The 15,271-nt window shown below is 41.9% G+C and overlaps 1 protein-coding gene across 1 annotated transcript in view; it reads right to left on the reverse strand.

Annotated features, from left to right (window-relative positions):
- The window catches only part of RHOQ (ras homolog family member Q), a 35,299-nt gene that overhangs the window by 4,319 nt on the left and 15,709 nt on the right, over nucleotides 1–15,271 (reverse strand). The window contains exons 3-4 of the mRNA XM_072937780.1: nucleotides 2,795–2,959; nucleotides 2,386–2,481 (exon numbers count right to left, since the gene is read on the reverse strand). Coding sequence (XP_072793881.1) covers nucleotides 2,386–2,481; nucleotides 2,795–2,959 — 261 coding nt within the window. The remainder of the gene's footprint in view (nucleotides 1–2,385; nucleotides 2,482–2,794; nucleotides 2,960–15,271) is intronic.

Genomic DNA, 15,271 nt, shown 5'->3' on the forward strand with positions numbered 1-15,271 from the left:
AGAGGGAGCAGCAAAAGGACAAAGGGCCTGAGGTCAAAGACCGGGGAGACAGCAAGGAGGCCACGCGCCTGGAGCACGAGTGAGGCAGAGGGGTGGCTGGGCCTGCTGGCCATGGAGAGGACCTGGGCCTTTATTCACTCGGAGTCAGCTGGGGAGCCACTGGAGGATTCTGAGCAGAGCAGTGAGTTGATGGAGCTTCTATTTTTAAAGACACTCTGGCTGCTGTGTTGAGAACAGGTTAACATGAGGCTCAGACAGTAATTCAGGCCAGAGAGGGAGGGGGCCTGAACTAGGCTGACAGAGGAGGGGACAGTGAGGAGCCTTTGGATTCTGGATATATTCTGAAGATGCAACAATACGTTTTGCTGAAGGGTTGGCTGTATGATATGCGAGAAAGAGCAAGGTCAAGTGTGACATCAAGATTTTTGATCTGAGTAGCTGGGAAGACAGGCCTGGAGGATAAAATTAGGAATTCTGTTTCAGATATATTAATTTTGCGATGCTTACTACCCAGATGGACTTGTCACATGAACAGCTGGATAACCGAGTCTAGAGTTTAGGGAAGAGGGCCAGGCTGCAGAGAGAAATTTGGGGGTCTCAATAGAAGACCGTTCAAATCACAAGACTGATAGAAGCTCACCAGGCCTAGAGAGTGAGTGTGGGTATAGAATGGAAGACGTCCAAGAAGCTGAGTGCTGATCCCTGGGCCCTACAACATTCACAGCCAGGAGATGAGGAGATGGAGGAGAAGCCAATGAGAGGGTTTCGAGAAAGCCCAAGAGCGGGCATTCAAGGAAGCCAAGTAAAAGTGTTTCAAGAAGGAACCAACTGTGCCAAATGCCACTGACCGGTCTAGAAATGGGATCATATTGTTTTTTTGCAACCACTTTTTCTTCTTACACTACATAATAAACGTGAACATCTCAACAGGTATCTTGGTATAAACTTTCAATAGATGCAGGATTTCTGTTTTCCTATTATAAACAATGCAGCAACTTTCTAGCCATCTCTTCAAGCACATGTTGTATAAGTTTCTTAGGATAAACTCCTAGCTATGGAATTGTTTGATCAAAAGTGTACATGACTTCAAGGCTTTTGCATATTGTCAAGACTGCTTTTGCTCAATGACCAACAGGACAATAGGTGCCCATTTCCTTGCACTCTCGGAACAGTGGGTATTATAATTAATGTCTTTTTTTTTTGCCAATTTTATAGATGGAAATTGAACTTACATTTGACTACGAATGAGTAAGAACATATTTCTTATCTCCAGTGGCAATCTGCAATTTTTGAAGACTCCCATTGATGTTCTTAGCTCTTTTCTATTGGAATATATATGTCTTTTTTTGATTTATCCATATGCGAGGGGTTCCTGTACACTAAGGATATTAACCCATTTTTCTGCCATAAATGTCAAGTTTGTTAAATGAGTTTTAATTTTATTTCTGGCATTTGATGTGGTATTAAATTTTTCTGTAGTTAAATCATCACTATTTTCATTTATGACTTTTACCTTTATGACATTAAGAAATTCCTTCTCTCCACAGAATTTAATACCTGGAATTTCTAAAGAGACTTGTTCATGAAGCTATTTATCTTTTGCTTTAGGAAAAACAGTCCTCCAAAAAGTTTTCTTCTTTTCCAATGCCTCCTGAGAGGATTTTTAAAAAATTTTATTAGATTCTGTTTTCACAAAAGTCCTATTAAAGTCATAACATTGAAAAAAATAGAATCCAATAATGTTAGGGCCAAAAGGAGAAAAAAAGGAAGCCTCGCTTTGGGGAAAGGAAGAATGTAAGTTGAAAGGTATTACGTGCATCATAGTTATACGTATTTTAGAATGCTAATATTTTCTATCTTTCATAAAAAGATTGGAAGAAAATTCAAAACATTTCGTTTCCAACCTAGCTATAATTTTTTTGTTTTAAACTACAGATTTAAACGTCCACCTCTTCCATTCCACTACCTGCTCCATAAGTCCTCACTAAGGATGGAGCCTGATTTGGCACAAATGTTTATACGGTTTAGAAGCCCCTTCTTCTGATGCCTCTTTCTACACATGACTTTGTGGGAAGATGTTAGCAGTGCAGCCAGGGTGTTGGAGTCAACCCTGGACTGAAGCCCGGTTCTGCCACCTATTACCTGAGGGACCTTACAAGTTATCTGACAAGTTACCCGACATTGCCACCCCTCCGTTTTCTCTTCCATAAAACAGCAGAACTAGGCAGACCGACCTCACTGAGTCGATGCAGGGATTATATGATCTAATGCATGTAAAACACTGCACAGTGCCCGGCATACAGTAAATGCACAATAAATGTTAGCTTCTGTTATTACCTTGGCTTCATTCACATTTTTTTTTTAACTCTGTAAAGGTTGTATTACCTCTTTTGCTAGTTTCTGTCCTTGTTCCACACATATAGGTTTTTCTTTCATGTCATTCAGTCGTGCTAAAGTTTTGGGGTCATCTCGGAGATCAATCTAGTTAAGAAAGGTGAATAATGTCTCATAATATCATAAGTCTTTAAAGGTAAAGCACATAGTCCTATTTAATCCCCACATATCAGAAAAAGATTACAAAAGAACTTATTAATTTTTTAAAACCAGCTAATACAGTAATTGCTTTCTTTTGATATTACTTTTTCCAAAAATGTGACAGAATTTATTATAACTAACAACTGAGATTGAACATGTATCTCATTTGCTAAACCTTAGGACCATTTGTCTGAGAGCAACACCACAAGGCAGGCCAGAGAGAGTATTTCATAAATGGGTAAAATCAAAGCAGGCATACCTGGGTTCCTATTAATAAAAAGGGTACATTTGGTGCATATTCCTTAAGTTCTGGTACCCACTCCTCTTTCACATTTTGAAATGAGGCTGGATTTACCACAGAGAAGCATATAAGGAAGACATCAGTCATTGGATAAGATAAAGGCCTCAGACGATCATAGTCTTCCTAAGGGAGAAAGAAAAACTTCATTATTTCCATTTCTATAGTTTACTAATACTACGTACGTTAGCTTAGATGGTCAAAGAAGCTAAGTCAGGACTATCCCACACATGGAACGCATGGCATTCTGCATAAAACAAGATAATCCCGCCTGTTTTTGTTGCTTTTCCTTTGCAAGTTCTGAACACCAGTGGGGTAAACATATGACAATATCATTAACAGCTACAATGAAACCTTGAGAAAATAGACTGTGATTATGAGCGTTGTCCCTGGAAGCATTTTTAACTGGAAAGTTTAAACACAGAATTGACTGTAACTAGAGGTCTAAGTACTGTCATTTATAATAAATAATACTGTGTTCCGAATGTTTGCCAGGTTAAATAACCTGTGTGAGGAAGTATATATAGCAAGTCAAGGAGATGGGATACAAACCCAGGCATGGTGCTGCAGAACCTACGCCTTAAACCCCATATGTCTCCACTGAGACCTTAAATCTCTGCTTTCCTTGTTTGTATAGTTGTGTGTATGCGCATGCATATGTGTGAAAACTTAAAGACAGAAACATGAAGTAAATTCACAAAACTCCCCTCCTCCACAATGTCCATTCCTGTCCTGAAATGTATTCTTCATATGTGTCTGTCCAGTTACTTTCTGTGTGTGTGTATGCCTACAACTGTACATATTTAAACATCTGTACCTAGAAGAGATCATGCACTCCACATTGCTCTGTACCCTTCAGCACGTCTTGGAGATGGTTCCAGACCAGAATATGTTAGACTTCCAAGTAATTTTAAACTGCTGCTTCATATTCTGCAGAAGGGCTGTGCTATCGATGGCTGTGTTAGCATCTATCACAAAAGGCAGTGAAGCTCCTGTTTTGCTTAGACTCTTACCTATGACACAAAATTCTGTTTATTTACATTCTAGCGCACGAACAGAGTCAGGATTCCATTTCTGTCAGGGGTTGCCTCTCATCTGGTTTCAAGGAAACTCTATTTTTGGCCTTAAGCCGCCACCCGCTTCGCTACTACAACTGCAGGACTGTGGAGCTGAAGGCACATTAAAAACGCCCTGCACCTGGAGTTTCAGCCGTAGTATTTCTCTCCTGGAACGATCTTCCTTTCATGTCCTCTTCTGACGTTTTTCTTACTATAAGTTCAACTCAAGCATATTATTATCTCAAACCCTTGACTCTGGCATTAACCTTTTGGTTTTTCTGCGATGCTTTCAAAGGGCACACCTACAGTCTGTAGCCAAGGGCACTGAAAGATTTCTCAGGTGTTGGCTTGTACAGGACAAAAAGGGACATGCCATCCCCAGTCTTCTGGACCAGTTATTTTTAAAAGGGTAGGCCTCTAAATGGTTTGGAATGAAGAAGTGCTAATGAAGAAATTATTAATGAAGACATCGAGTGGGCAAGAAACATGTTGAAACTCCAGTCAGTTACTACAAGAGGACTACTATCAAAAATATAGCATGTTTCAAAAATCAGTTTATGTGTTAAACAGCACAATTCGGTGCAGTAAGTATATTTTCTGTACGCCACTGCCTGTTTCACAAGCTGCCTGCTGAGAAGGGGAACGAAAAGGACTGCACTTAATCGTGGCCTTCCACTTGGCAACTACCTAGCAGTTTGCTCCTGAGCAAACTTAGGTGCAGCAAGGTTGCGGGATGGGGTGCTCTTGCCACAAATCTCTCCTCATCCACATTTCCAGATCCAATTTTCATAGAATTAGAAATGAGGACACTATCTCACAGGATTATGAGGAATAAATGGAATAATGCAGCAACTAAGGCACTCAGCACAGTGCCAGGAGGAACTCCTTCAACGCTTTAACATAAATTTCTCATCCCGCGGGAAGCTGGTTCTCCCAGTCTCTGCAAATCCACGCAGGGTCCCATCAGTCCTGACTTTGCATCTCTCTCCAACCACAGAGGAGAAACTCCTTTAGCAAGAAGTTAAATTTTCTATACTGGCATCAAAACACACAAATCAAACTGGGGTCTCTGGAGGATGGTATAATTTTCAGATTAATAAAAGAGAATGCTATATTATTACTGTACTAATTAGTCATTTGGGGACTCAAGAGCCTTAAGACTATTTAAAATGTAACCAAAAAAAGAGAATTATATATTTTTTAAGAAAATCAAATTAGATTTTTTAATGAAAATTTTACCTCATCAGGGAAATAGAACGTGCACTCTTTGTCTAGGAAGGTATTACAAGAAATAAAAAGTATGTAAATGCAAAGTTCTCTAGGAATGCTTAATAATATTAATCCAAATATCCTATAGAACATAAGTCTATTATACGGATTCCTTTCATAACCATAGTGAATACTGACTTCAACCAGAGATGTGGCCACAAAGGAGGGAAACTAATCATTTCTAGATATTTGTTAAATTGTAGGTTTTTGTTGGAATAGTTAAAATGTGAAGAACTGGGGTTTAAAAACAAATAAAGACAAGTATGTTTAGAACTCCTTGGAAAGAAATGTTCCTTCTTAAATCTGAACTATCTACAATGAACTCCTTCTGCCTGTAATCTCCAGCTAAATAATTGGCAGTTATTATCAGAATGAGACCTCTCTGCTTCCATCCAGCCTGAGTAATTAGAAGTCTAATAATAGATACCAAATTAAAAAAATAAATCACCCCCTGTGCATACTGCACCCTGCATCATATAAAATTGTTTATATCTACTATGCAGTATCTTGAGTACATTTAATGTGAAATTTTAGGTTTAGGGATAAATAAACTGAAGCATGCAAATCTTTCATTTCCAGCTATATATTTAAAATTTGACAATACAAAGAAAGGTAAATGTGGAACTGCCCTTACTCTTAAACAGCCACTTACCAAAGTCAGAACTTCTCAAAGCCAATTCTCTAGTGTCCTCCTAATTCACAAATCAATTTTATTTTAGCTCAAAAAATTTTTTAAAAGGTAGGTATTTAAACATTTCAGCTTGGTAACTGGAATGCTGCAGTGTATTAGATGCATTAAAGTGTATTAAAGACAACTGTCTTACATCAGAACCAGGAAAAACAATGAGGAATTTGGTCAACAGGACTGTTGAACTGCTTAGTAAAATCTTTAGCTTCTTAGCAACTGGCTAAGGACCAGAGGTATCTTTTTTTTTTTTTTTTAACAGTGTGTTCTGGTAGCTTAGTGATGAGGCTCTCCATTCTCCTCAAGAGTGCTTAACCTGTGATGATGACAAGCTTCACCCTAAGCACTGACAATCAGACAAGAATCCACAGACAATAAGAGACCAACGAAATGTGCTGAGAGGAAACAAAACACCTTCTGGTGTAACAGAGAACTGAAGTAAATGGCCATCAGTCGGGAGACCCCTTTCTATGTCCAGCTTAGCCAGCAGTGCCCAGGGGCGTCCCCACTTCTGCACCACTTTTGTCCCCTTCATGTGAACCTCGGTGCTCTCTCCCACTTAGTGAGTTCTGTTTAACATACATGTTTTTAGCATGTGTATGCCTATTTAAATATGTATTTTCAGCGAAACTTCTCACACAGGACAGTGTTGGCCTTGCATGCTTTCTGCGCTATACTGTCACACACTGGTCACTGAACATCAGTTAGCGAAGTTGTATTGAGATCATACTGCATGAAAGATGTTCTCAGGACAGGTGCACACAAATAAAAGCAATAATCATCCGTCTGGAGCTTAGAGTTCAACTGGGAACTCATGATGTGTACATATCAAAAGTCAAATATGGGAAAGTGTACACTGGAGCAGGTAAATATATAAGTACTTAATCCAAGAAACATTAATAATCACCTACTATGTGCCCAGAATGTGCAACCATCAGGGAAATGAAGGAAGAGCAAGATACAGATCATTTCTGATGTGTAAAGCACTTCAGAAACATTTGCAAAGCTCTCACAAGATATCTGTAGGTTAGAAATATGGCCACAAACCCGAATGAGCAACAGTACCCACAATGTACCTGGAGGCCTCCCTACAACTATGCAGACCTCCAAGCCACAGCCTAGAGAAGAAACTGCAGTGCTAACCTTGGAACATGCTTAAAGTTAGCACCGAGGAGGACAACTTGATAGCTGGGAAGAGACACAAACATTTATAACAGTCTGCTCTTAGGGAGTTCACAGCAAGGGAGACACGTGTATGGAAACACTATATTACAAGTCAGAACGTGGTGCATACCAAGGGCAGTAATTAGGGGATGCTAAGAAAAGACTTCTTAGAAGAGCTGGCATTTGAGTTGGGCCTTACAGAATGGAGAGGGTTGGAACATATATGACCTACTAGCATGTGACCTTGGTCAAGTCACTTATTTCTTAGAGCCTTTGTTTATCAGTCTGTAAAATGGGACATTATCAGTGACAAATGCTTTGAAGACTATAAAGTGCTATAAGCATGTATTATACTTCTGAATAATCCAACATGTCATTTTGATTCAGAAAATAGCCATCTATCCATACCTATAAAAGTATGAATCTAGAATGAGAAAAAGTGGGACCACAGTGGAATAATTCTTTAACAGACAAGCCGAAGACTTCTAAAGTCTAAAACAGCTTCTGATTATTTTAAGAGATATATAAAATGTAAGGCAACAAAGTAAGACTGTCCCTGACAACTGGTGGCTTGTGGTGACTGGAGAAGCAGTAATCTCCATCTGAAACATCTGTTTTTGGTGAGAATCCCAAAATAGGTATCAGGCATGGCTCTTGAATCACTCCAACCCCAAAAGGATGCTATACTAAAGCCAAGAGGACACATGGACTGGAGGTAGCTTCTGAAGATGAAAAATGTTTTGTCATAATCTTATAAATTATCAACATTTCTATAATAATTCTTGGTAACAGTAGTCTATGAAACCTCATTTCCTCTGTGTAGCCCTTTTGTGGCTTTCATGTTCATTTTGTATCTAATTTTGTATAGTGAAAATACCACTTTTCACCCCCTTAAAAATAACTGTTTTTCTAGGAAGCTGGTTTGGATTCTTTTGGAGAGTATTTTGGTAACTTTGGTTCAAAATGCATCAATGATGAGTTTATTGAATTTGCCCAACACCTCCTACTACAGTTGGGCTAAATAAAATTTGAGGAGAATTTTTTTAAGTGCTACAAATTTCTAAGAGGTTACTATTTTTCAAAAACTTAAAAAATATTTGGCTTTTTTTTTCCTCTTTCTTTCCTTCTTTTTTTTTTAACCTTCTGTTTAGTTGTGAAGTAGTATTTACATATCACTGGTCTGATTAGCTCTTGGTAAAAGAATTTCTGAAATGGAGGTTTTGCTTTTAACTTTCAGCAATTGTCATCTTTATATACTCCGATTATAATGTCTGTCTCCCAATTAATTTACTAATTATTTAGGAGCTAGTGAGCCAGATCTTTGGTTTCTTTTCTATTAGCATCTTCCTTTTGGCTGCCTGACTAACTCCTGTTTAGGTTAGCTGGAGGAAAAAAAAAAAAAAGGACAAAAATTGAAATATGTGGGAGCAGAAAGACAGACAGCTGAACAGGCTCTGCCATTAGCTAACCGTGTCGCATGGACCTGCCTGACTTCCTCATCTCTAAAAGGAGGGGACTGAACTAGACTGCCACGTCGCATGGTTAAAAATGCTCCAAATAACACTTTTTACCCTTGCGAGCGGCCCTAGTAACAGATTTAATGTGGGTGGAAGTTTAAACTACTGCATAAAAATTGAGTTTTAGGATTCTGTTTTATCGAAGCTGACCCCACAAGGCAGAGGATCAAACCTAGCTAAATATGGCCCTTAGGCAAGCTTCATTTCCCCATTTGTGAGGGGAGGATAAATATAGCATACACATGTGAAGATACAGGAGAGAGCTGGTCAAGTGCTTTTGAGCTCTTCAACAGACAAGCCTGACTTTCCAAAAAAAGACAAACCACAATTTCAAAGCCAATGCAATTTCTTTTGTACACGGTGAGACGACTTCCTTCATTGTAAAGGACTTAGAGCTGAAATTCTACATTGTCTGGAGCTATAATTACAAGTCTCTTTCACTAAAACAGAGGTCAGCATGCAGAAAGAAGAGCAATGTCAGGTCACACGTCTGTGTGGCATATTCCTTTTCTAACTTTTTTGGTATGAGTTTCATGTTGATGGAATAGCGATGCATTCATCTTTTCCAACAAATAGCTGGCCACTGGGTGCTTAACACTGTGTGTGCTCCAGTGAGAGACACGGACCCCACCGCATGGAGTTCACAGTACAGCAGAGGAGAGACCAGAGCCTCTTAACCAGAGCAGGATGACTCTATGTCCTGGGGACACTGTGGAAATGTGGGAGGGGTTTTTGATTGTCCACATGAATGGGGGAACTCTACCAGCATTTAGGGGTGGGAGCCAGGGTGCTCCATGACCTGTGTAAGGAGACACAGTCCCCGGTCCTGCATGACTGATGCGTATACTGCTAGGCACTGATGAATATGAGAAACCCTTTTATAACAACCTGAATCTAGGACCTAACTCTGCTGTATATTAAGAGAAAAGGACATTTACTTTATTTTGTTTAAAACATGACAGGAGTTCCTTACCACTGTAGAAAGCTGCACACCACTGGCAATACTGCTCTCAGTACTCAAATTACCACAAAAACACAACCACGTTAGTTAACTTTTGGAGCTGGGGCATTTGTGGTCATTCTGCCTATAGATGTAGGCATGTGACTACTTCATTATGATTTCTGGAGTACTGAGCCCTGGGAACATAGGAATATAATACTGAAATAAATATTTTTATTATGAATTATTTTCCTTTTATTTCTCTATATTACTGCTAGGAAGTTATACTGACTTAAAATGATGTGCACAGAGAGGTCCTTCGGTTGCACCTGGGCTTCTCCTGTCATCCCATTTTTTACATTGTAGTATCACTGCCTCCTTTCTTGTCTGTTTCCTCCACAGGACTCCCTGAGGGCAGAGGACTATTCTCCAAAGCCTGGCTTATAGTAGCTGGTTATTAAATTCTTGCTGAATGAATGAGGGTAGCAGTGGGAGGTGCAGTCAGAAGAATGGTCTGCACCTCCTTCACCAGCTACCAAGCTGGAGACCGCGGATAAAGCGTCTGAATTCTCCAGTAAGAGGCGAATTTTTTTTAGGTTACTGTCACCACTTTCATACAAGAATCCAACTGCCTCGTGACATCAGGGCCATTTTTCTGTGGGGCACCAATGGGTCCAACCCACCTTCCTGAATTGTAACACAAGCCCTAAGGAGCAGAGTCTCAGACTGAGCAATTCTTCCACAGCATTTTACGTCCTGCTACTGTTTTTCACCACTGCCTTTTTTCCATCGTCTTGACCTTTATTTTACCTAGGCAGGCTGTCTGCTCCGCATCCTTCTCCTACTTGCTCCTTCTAACCCAAACTGATTTAGTTCAGGACCCACCTCTCCTCTACCCAGACACATGCCCCTGGGGAGTCTGACCCCATATTTAGCTAAAAGAAATCCTGGTTGGATTTAAGCCAATCATGGAGTTTCATTCCCCACCCCCAGGCCGAAGTCACTGGTTCCAGGGTGAGCCTATGGCCCAAGCAGTCCAATCAGAATTAAGCCATCCCTGGGTTATCTAAGGGACTCAATCTCTTCCTCCCCAGACAAAGCAAAGGCAGACCTTATTTTACTGCTCTTCACTTTATTGCACTTTGCAGACACTGCATTTTTTATAAATTGAGGGTTTGTGGCAACCCTGCATCCAGCAAGTCTATCAGCACCAGTTTTCCAACAGCACTTGTTCACCTCGCGTCTGTGTGCCACATTTTGGTCATTCTTGTAATATTTCAGACTTTTAAAATCATTATTACATTGCTACAGTGATCTGTGATTACTGATCTTTGATGTTACAACTAAGAATTTGCTGAAGGCTCAGATGACGGTGAGCATTTTTAGTAATTATTTTTTAACTTAAGGTATCTACATTGTTTTAGGCATAATACTACTGCTACTTAATAGAATCTAGTGAAAACATTACTTTTCTGTGTACTGGGAAAGCAAAAAATTCATATGTTCAATTTATTGTGACATTCACTTCAATGCTTGGCCTGGAACCGAACCCACAGTAACTCCCAGGTGTGCCAGGGGTTGCTTCCTGGGTGGGCACGTGACCTAAATAGTCCACCAGAGTGAAGTATTCCCTAGATTCCTGAAGGTAGCTCCTTTCTCACCCTTTCTCCTTCTGCTGCTCCTCTTCTCTCTCTCCCTCCCTCGCTCCTCCCCCTCCTTCAGTACGGAAGGATTTGCCACTCACTGGCCCTCTTTGCAACTCACAGAGACTGTTCAAGGACCTCCTCTCCCCTGGCCAGAGCTGTGGTCCCTGTATCACAAGGGAGTAGATGCTACCCAGAATTAACTATTTAGAGGGAGGCATGCAGAAGTACCAGGCCTGATATGTCCAGAGGAGCAGCCCTCAAACCCCTTCAACACCTGAGCTACAGAGGACCCTGGGCGCCGTGGAGGCAGGTCACCTGGGCTTCCCATGGGGCGAGGGCACCAACAGAATTGGGAGTTAAGGATGGGCCACATCCAGAGGAAATACCATTTTCTTTGACTATAGACTAACACCTACCTCCTTTGCCTTTAATGCCAAGGAAGAGGCTTACAAAGACTGAAGTCTCTCATTGGCAGACACCGTTACACACGGACTTAAAATATACTAAGAACAAGCAGTCAAGAAGCAAGACAAGACCCTCTGATAAAGCCTGAAACGCTGTTTTTCTTCGTGCTCGTATAAGGCAGCCACGCTGCGCGGAGGAGTGAGGCCATGACTAACAAGCCCATTTGGAATATGAGTACTCGCACCACACTCCTTGGGCAAACACATGGTACCAGCAGACGAGGGAGGAAGGCTTTGGGCAGGTAGGCGAAATAGGGATGATCTAACTCAGTTCTCAAATATGCTTTCACAAGAGAGACCTTTTAAAAAGTACACACCATTTCTGCTGGGGGATGGAAGTCTTCTGGAACTCAAGAGAGATGGAGGGTGTGCAACATCGAGAATGTACTAAATGCCACCAAACTGTACATTTTAAAATGATTAATTTAATGCTGTGTGAATTTCACCTTAATTCAAGGAAAATACACAGAGGTCCACAAGGGTGCAGAGCTGGGACCTGTGGGTACCCACACACATGCGTATGCACACACAGAGATTTCTTTGAAATTCAGAGAGGTGCTGCACACGGCAGAAATACCCTTCCCCTGCAGGGAGTCCTTGGCAGAAATACCCAAGGCATCAACTCCTCAGGACCTACAGTAATCACTGTGACACGCTTCCGTGTTGTGGAGCACAGCGTACCCTCCTCCGTGCGTGTTTCATACCCCTCACTCTGCCTGTTCTGCATCACCCTCTTCATCTCCTCCCCTCCATCTCCGTCTTGGCTCCGGCATTCTTGTACTACAGCAGGCTCCCCACAGAGCTCTATTCCAGGCTTATTATTGAGTCCCCACATCAGGTGACCCTAGCCTTATTTCACTTCGCAGCACAGAGCCTCTTGCTCCTGCTGATGAGGAAACAGGCTCAGAGAAACTCATCACTTGTCCAAAGTCATAGGAGAGCCAGGCAGAAAGGCAGTTCTCCTAACATCTAGTTTAGGACCCTCCTGGCCCCTCAGTTTTAAGCAAGCAGTAGATCATAGGTTTTGGACACAAGATCTATTACCTCTTTGAATCACAGTCTTACTGGCTATGTAGCCTCAGACAAGTTTCTGTTCCCTTCATCTATAAAATGGACTAAACTGTTGGAAGATGAAATGAGCTAAGGTATGACAGGCACGTAGCAGGTGTGGTGGCTGTGCGCTTACCACCATGCCCAGCAGTGCTCCTTCTCCATTCAGTTTCAGCAGACTTGGCACAGAGGAATAAATCGGTGGAAAATAAGGGTGGAGGGTAAAATCGACTTTGTGAAAAATGCTGAGATGTTTGGCTGCTTCACTAAGTGCATATATTTTATAGAGCAGGCAAGAACTGAAGTCAGAGATTTTATTAAAATAACTGAAAAGAGCTAAACCAATATACCTCCAATATATATTTTTACAACAATGGTTAACAAGACCTGAGAAGCGAAGAAGAGTCAGGATGCACATGGACTTTGATATGGTCACCTAGCCCACGCCGGCTGCTGCACAAATGCAGGTGCTTTTCAGTGGCTGCCTGTAAAATGTTCATTGGACCCACGTTTGCACCAGCATCCTTGTGCTCCCAGAAGCTTAGCCAATCCAGGAGCTGGATGGCCTACTAGAGAGAACCTGGCTAGGAAGACGTGACATTGACCAAAGTGAACCAAGCCAGTGGAACAAAATCAAAGAGAAGCAACACCACAGGCAGACAAGGAAACAAAAACACTTTACAAGAAAAACACCAGTCATTTCAGTGTTTTGAATGTTCATTCTCTTTTGCGATCCTCATAAAACCCTTGGAGGCCATGTTGGGACAGGAGCTGTCATCCCTGCATCTGGGGTAGAGGGCAGCAGCTGAGCCCTGGGCAGTGGGTGAAGTGCTGGTGAGACTGTGGCTGGAGCAGTTGGGGCGGGGGGCGGTGGTTAACAACCCTAGAGGTGTGGACCCTACAGTCTCATCAAACTACACAGGAACCGGCAGGGTTCCTGCTCTTAGCCTTGCCCTGTATAACCCACTAAGCTGAGTCCTGCCCAGCCTGCAGTCCATCACGTCAGCTCCTTTACAGAGTCTGGGTTGTGTGCTTCCTGGAAAATCAGACAGCATACATCTCCCTTCAGAGAGCTACTAGCTTAGTGAAGCAACCCAGTAAGGGCTGGCAGCAGAGGGAAGTCACTAAGTAGAATAATGAATTACAGATCTGGAGCCGGAGGGCCTTGTCTAAGGTCTGGCGTTGCCTCTCGTGGGCCATACCTGTGGCCCATACAAGTCATTTCAGTGTCTGTTTTCTGAGCCATTAAAGCAAAGGCAGGGGGAGGGGTAGATAATATCATCTACCTCAGAAGGTTGTTGTTATGATTAAATGGGATAAACAGGTCCAAAGAAAGCCTCCACTGTAGGCACAAGGTTAGTGACAAGAGACACACGTGCTAAATGCTGCAGAAATTCACAGGAGGGAGGATGTCCACCCCTGAGGACTGGAAAAGGCTGCACAGAATACGCTGTCCTACCTGTGCCTCTCCCCACCCCAAATCCATACAACACTCAAGCCACCTTCTCACCTAGAAAAACTGTCCCACCACCCCCTCCACCATCTCCAGAGCTGGAAGTGCCCCTTCCTGCCTCCCAATGTCATTAATACCTATAGGTGTAGTTAACGGAGGGGAACTATCGTAGGACACCCCAATAACGTGACATAAGGCTACAGGTTGAGAAGTTAATGAAAATTAAACCATAATCATTATTAGTCATCTGCAATATAGGTCATTACTAAGAGATGACCGAGATGCTTGAAAACACCCAAATCTAATCAAGGTGACTAAAACGTAACTAAAGGATGTTGTAACCTAATAAAGGATGTTTTGGCCTGTCTGAAAAAATGTTAACTGAAAGGTCACTGACTACACAGACTCTACACAGAGTCTGGCAAAGGAGACACTGCAGAGTTAGAATATTCCTGTCCATCCAGATTTGCCCAATGGTAAGCTGTTGGACATGGTGCACACACAGATCCTGGACACTAGAAAGCCGAGCTCTCTTGTGGAAGGGATAGCTCATCACGTGGTTCCAGGATCCAGAAGAAATTCAAATCTCCTCTAAGATCTTTTGCTCCAAAGCCTGAATCCCAAGAAAGCTTCCTATGAATTCATTTTTCCACATATCTCTGCTGCTAAGGAAAGGTACATGGGATAACAGGCACTGAAAAGATATCTATCACTAGAACTCTGCTCTTCATATTTATGTTTCCTAATTATTAAAAAAAAACAAAACTAGAGAAGAATTCAGTTAAATCCCAGCCAATTGAACACACGCATTTATCTCTGATCTCTTCAGAATCCTCTGATATGTATAGCAATTAAAAAAAAGGGGCGGGGGGCACAAAGCCACAGGACAAAGCAAACAGGAAAGGAGACAAGAGCCATACAATTTTAGAAGCTGGAAGGCAAAAGAACAAGTAGGAACTGATTTAGAAAACCCTGGTCGCCAAATTCTGGGCCAGCAGTGAGGGGAAAGTTAAGAAGCATCTCGTTCTGCACAACAGAACCCCCTAAAGGTGTGGGAACTGGAGCGGTGTGTTCTGAAAGTGGCTTGAAGGTGGAGCCACAAACAGGAGGGCAGATCGACAGTGGCTTATGAAGCAGTTAAGCCCCAGACCCTGTTCTCTAGCATGATAAACACTCTCCCCAACCCTGACGA

The sequence above is a fragment of the Vicugna pacos genome, chromosome 15 (genome assembly GCF_048564905.1).
Source record: "Vicugna pacos chromosome 15, VicPac4, whole genome shotgun sequence".
Lineage (NCBI taxonomy): Eukaryota > Metazoa > Chordata > Mammalia > Artiodactyla > Camelidae > Vicugna > Vicugna pacos.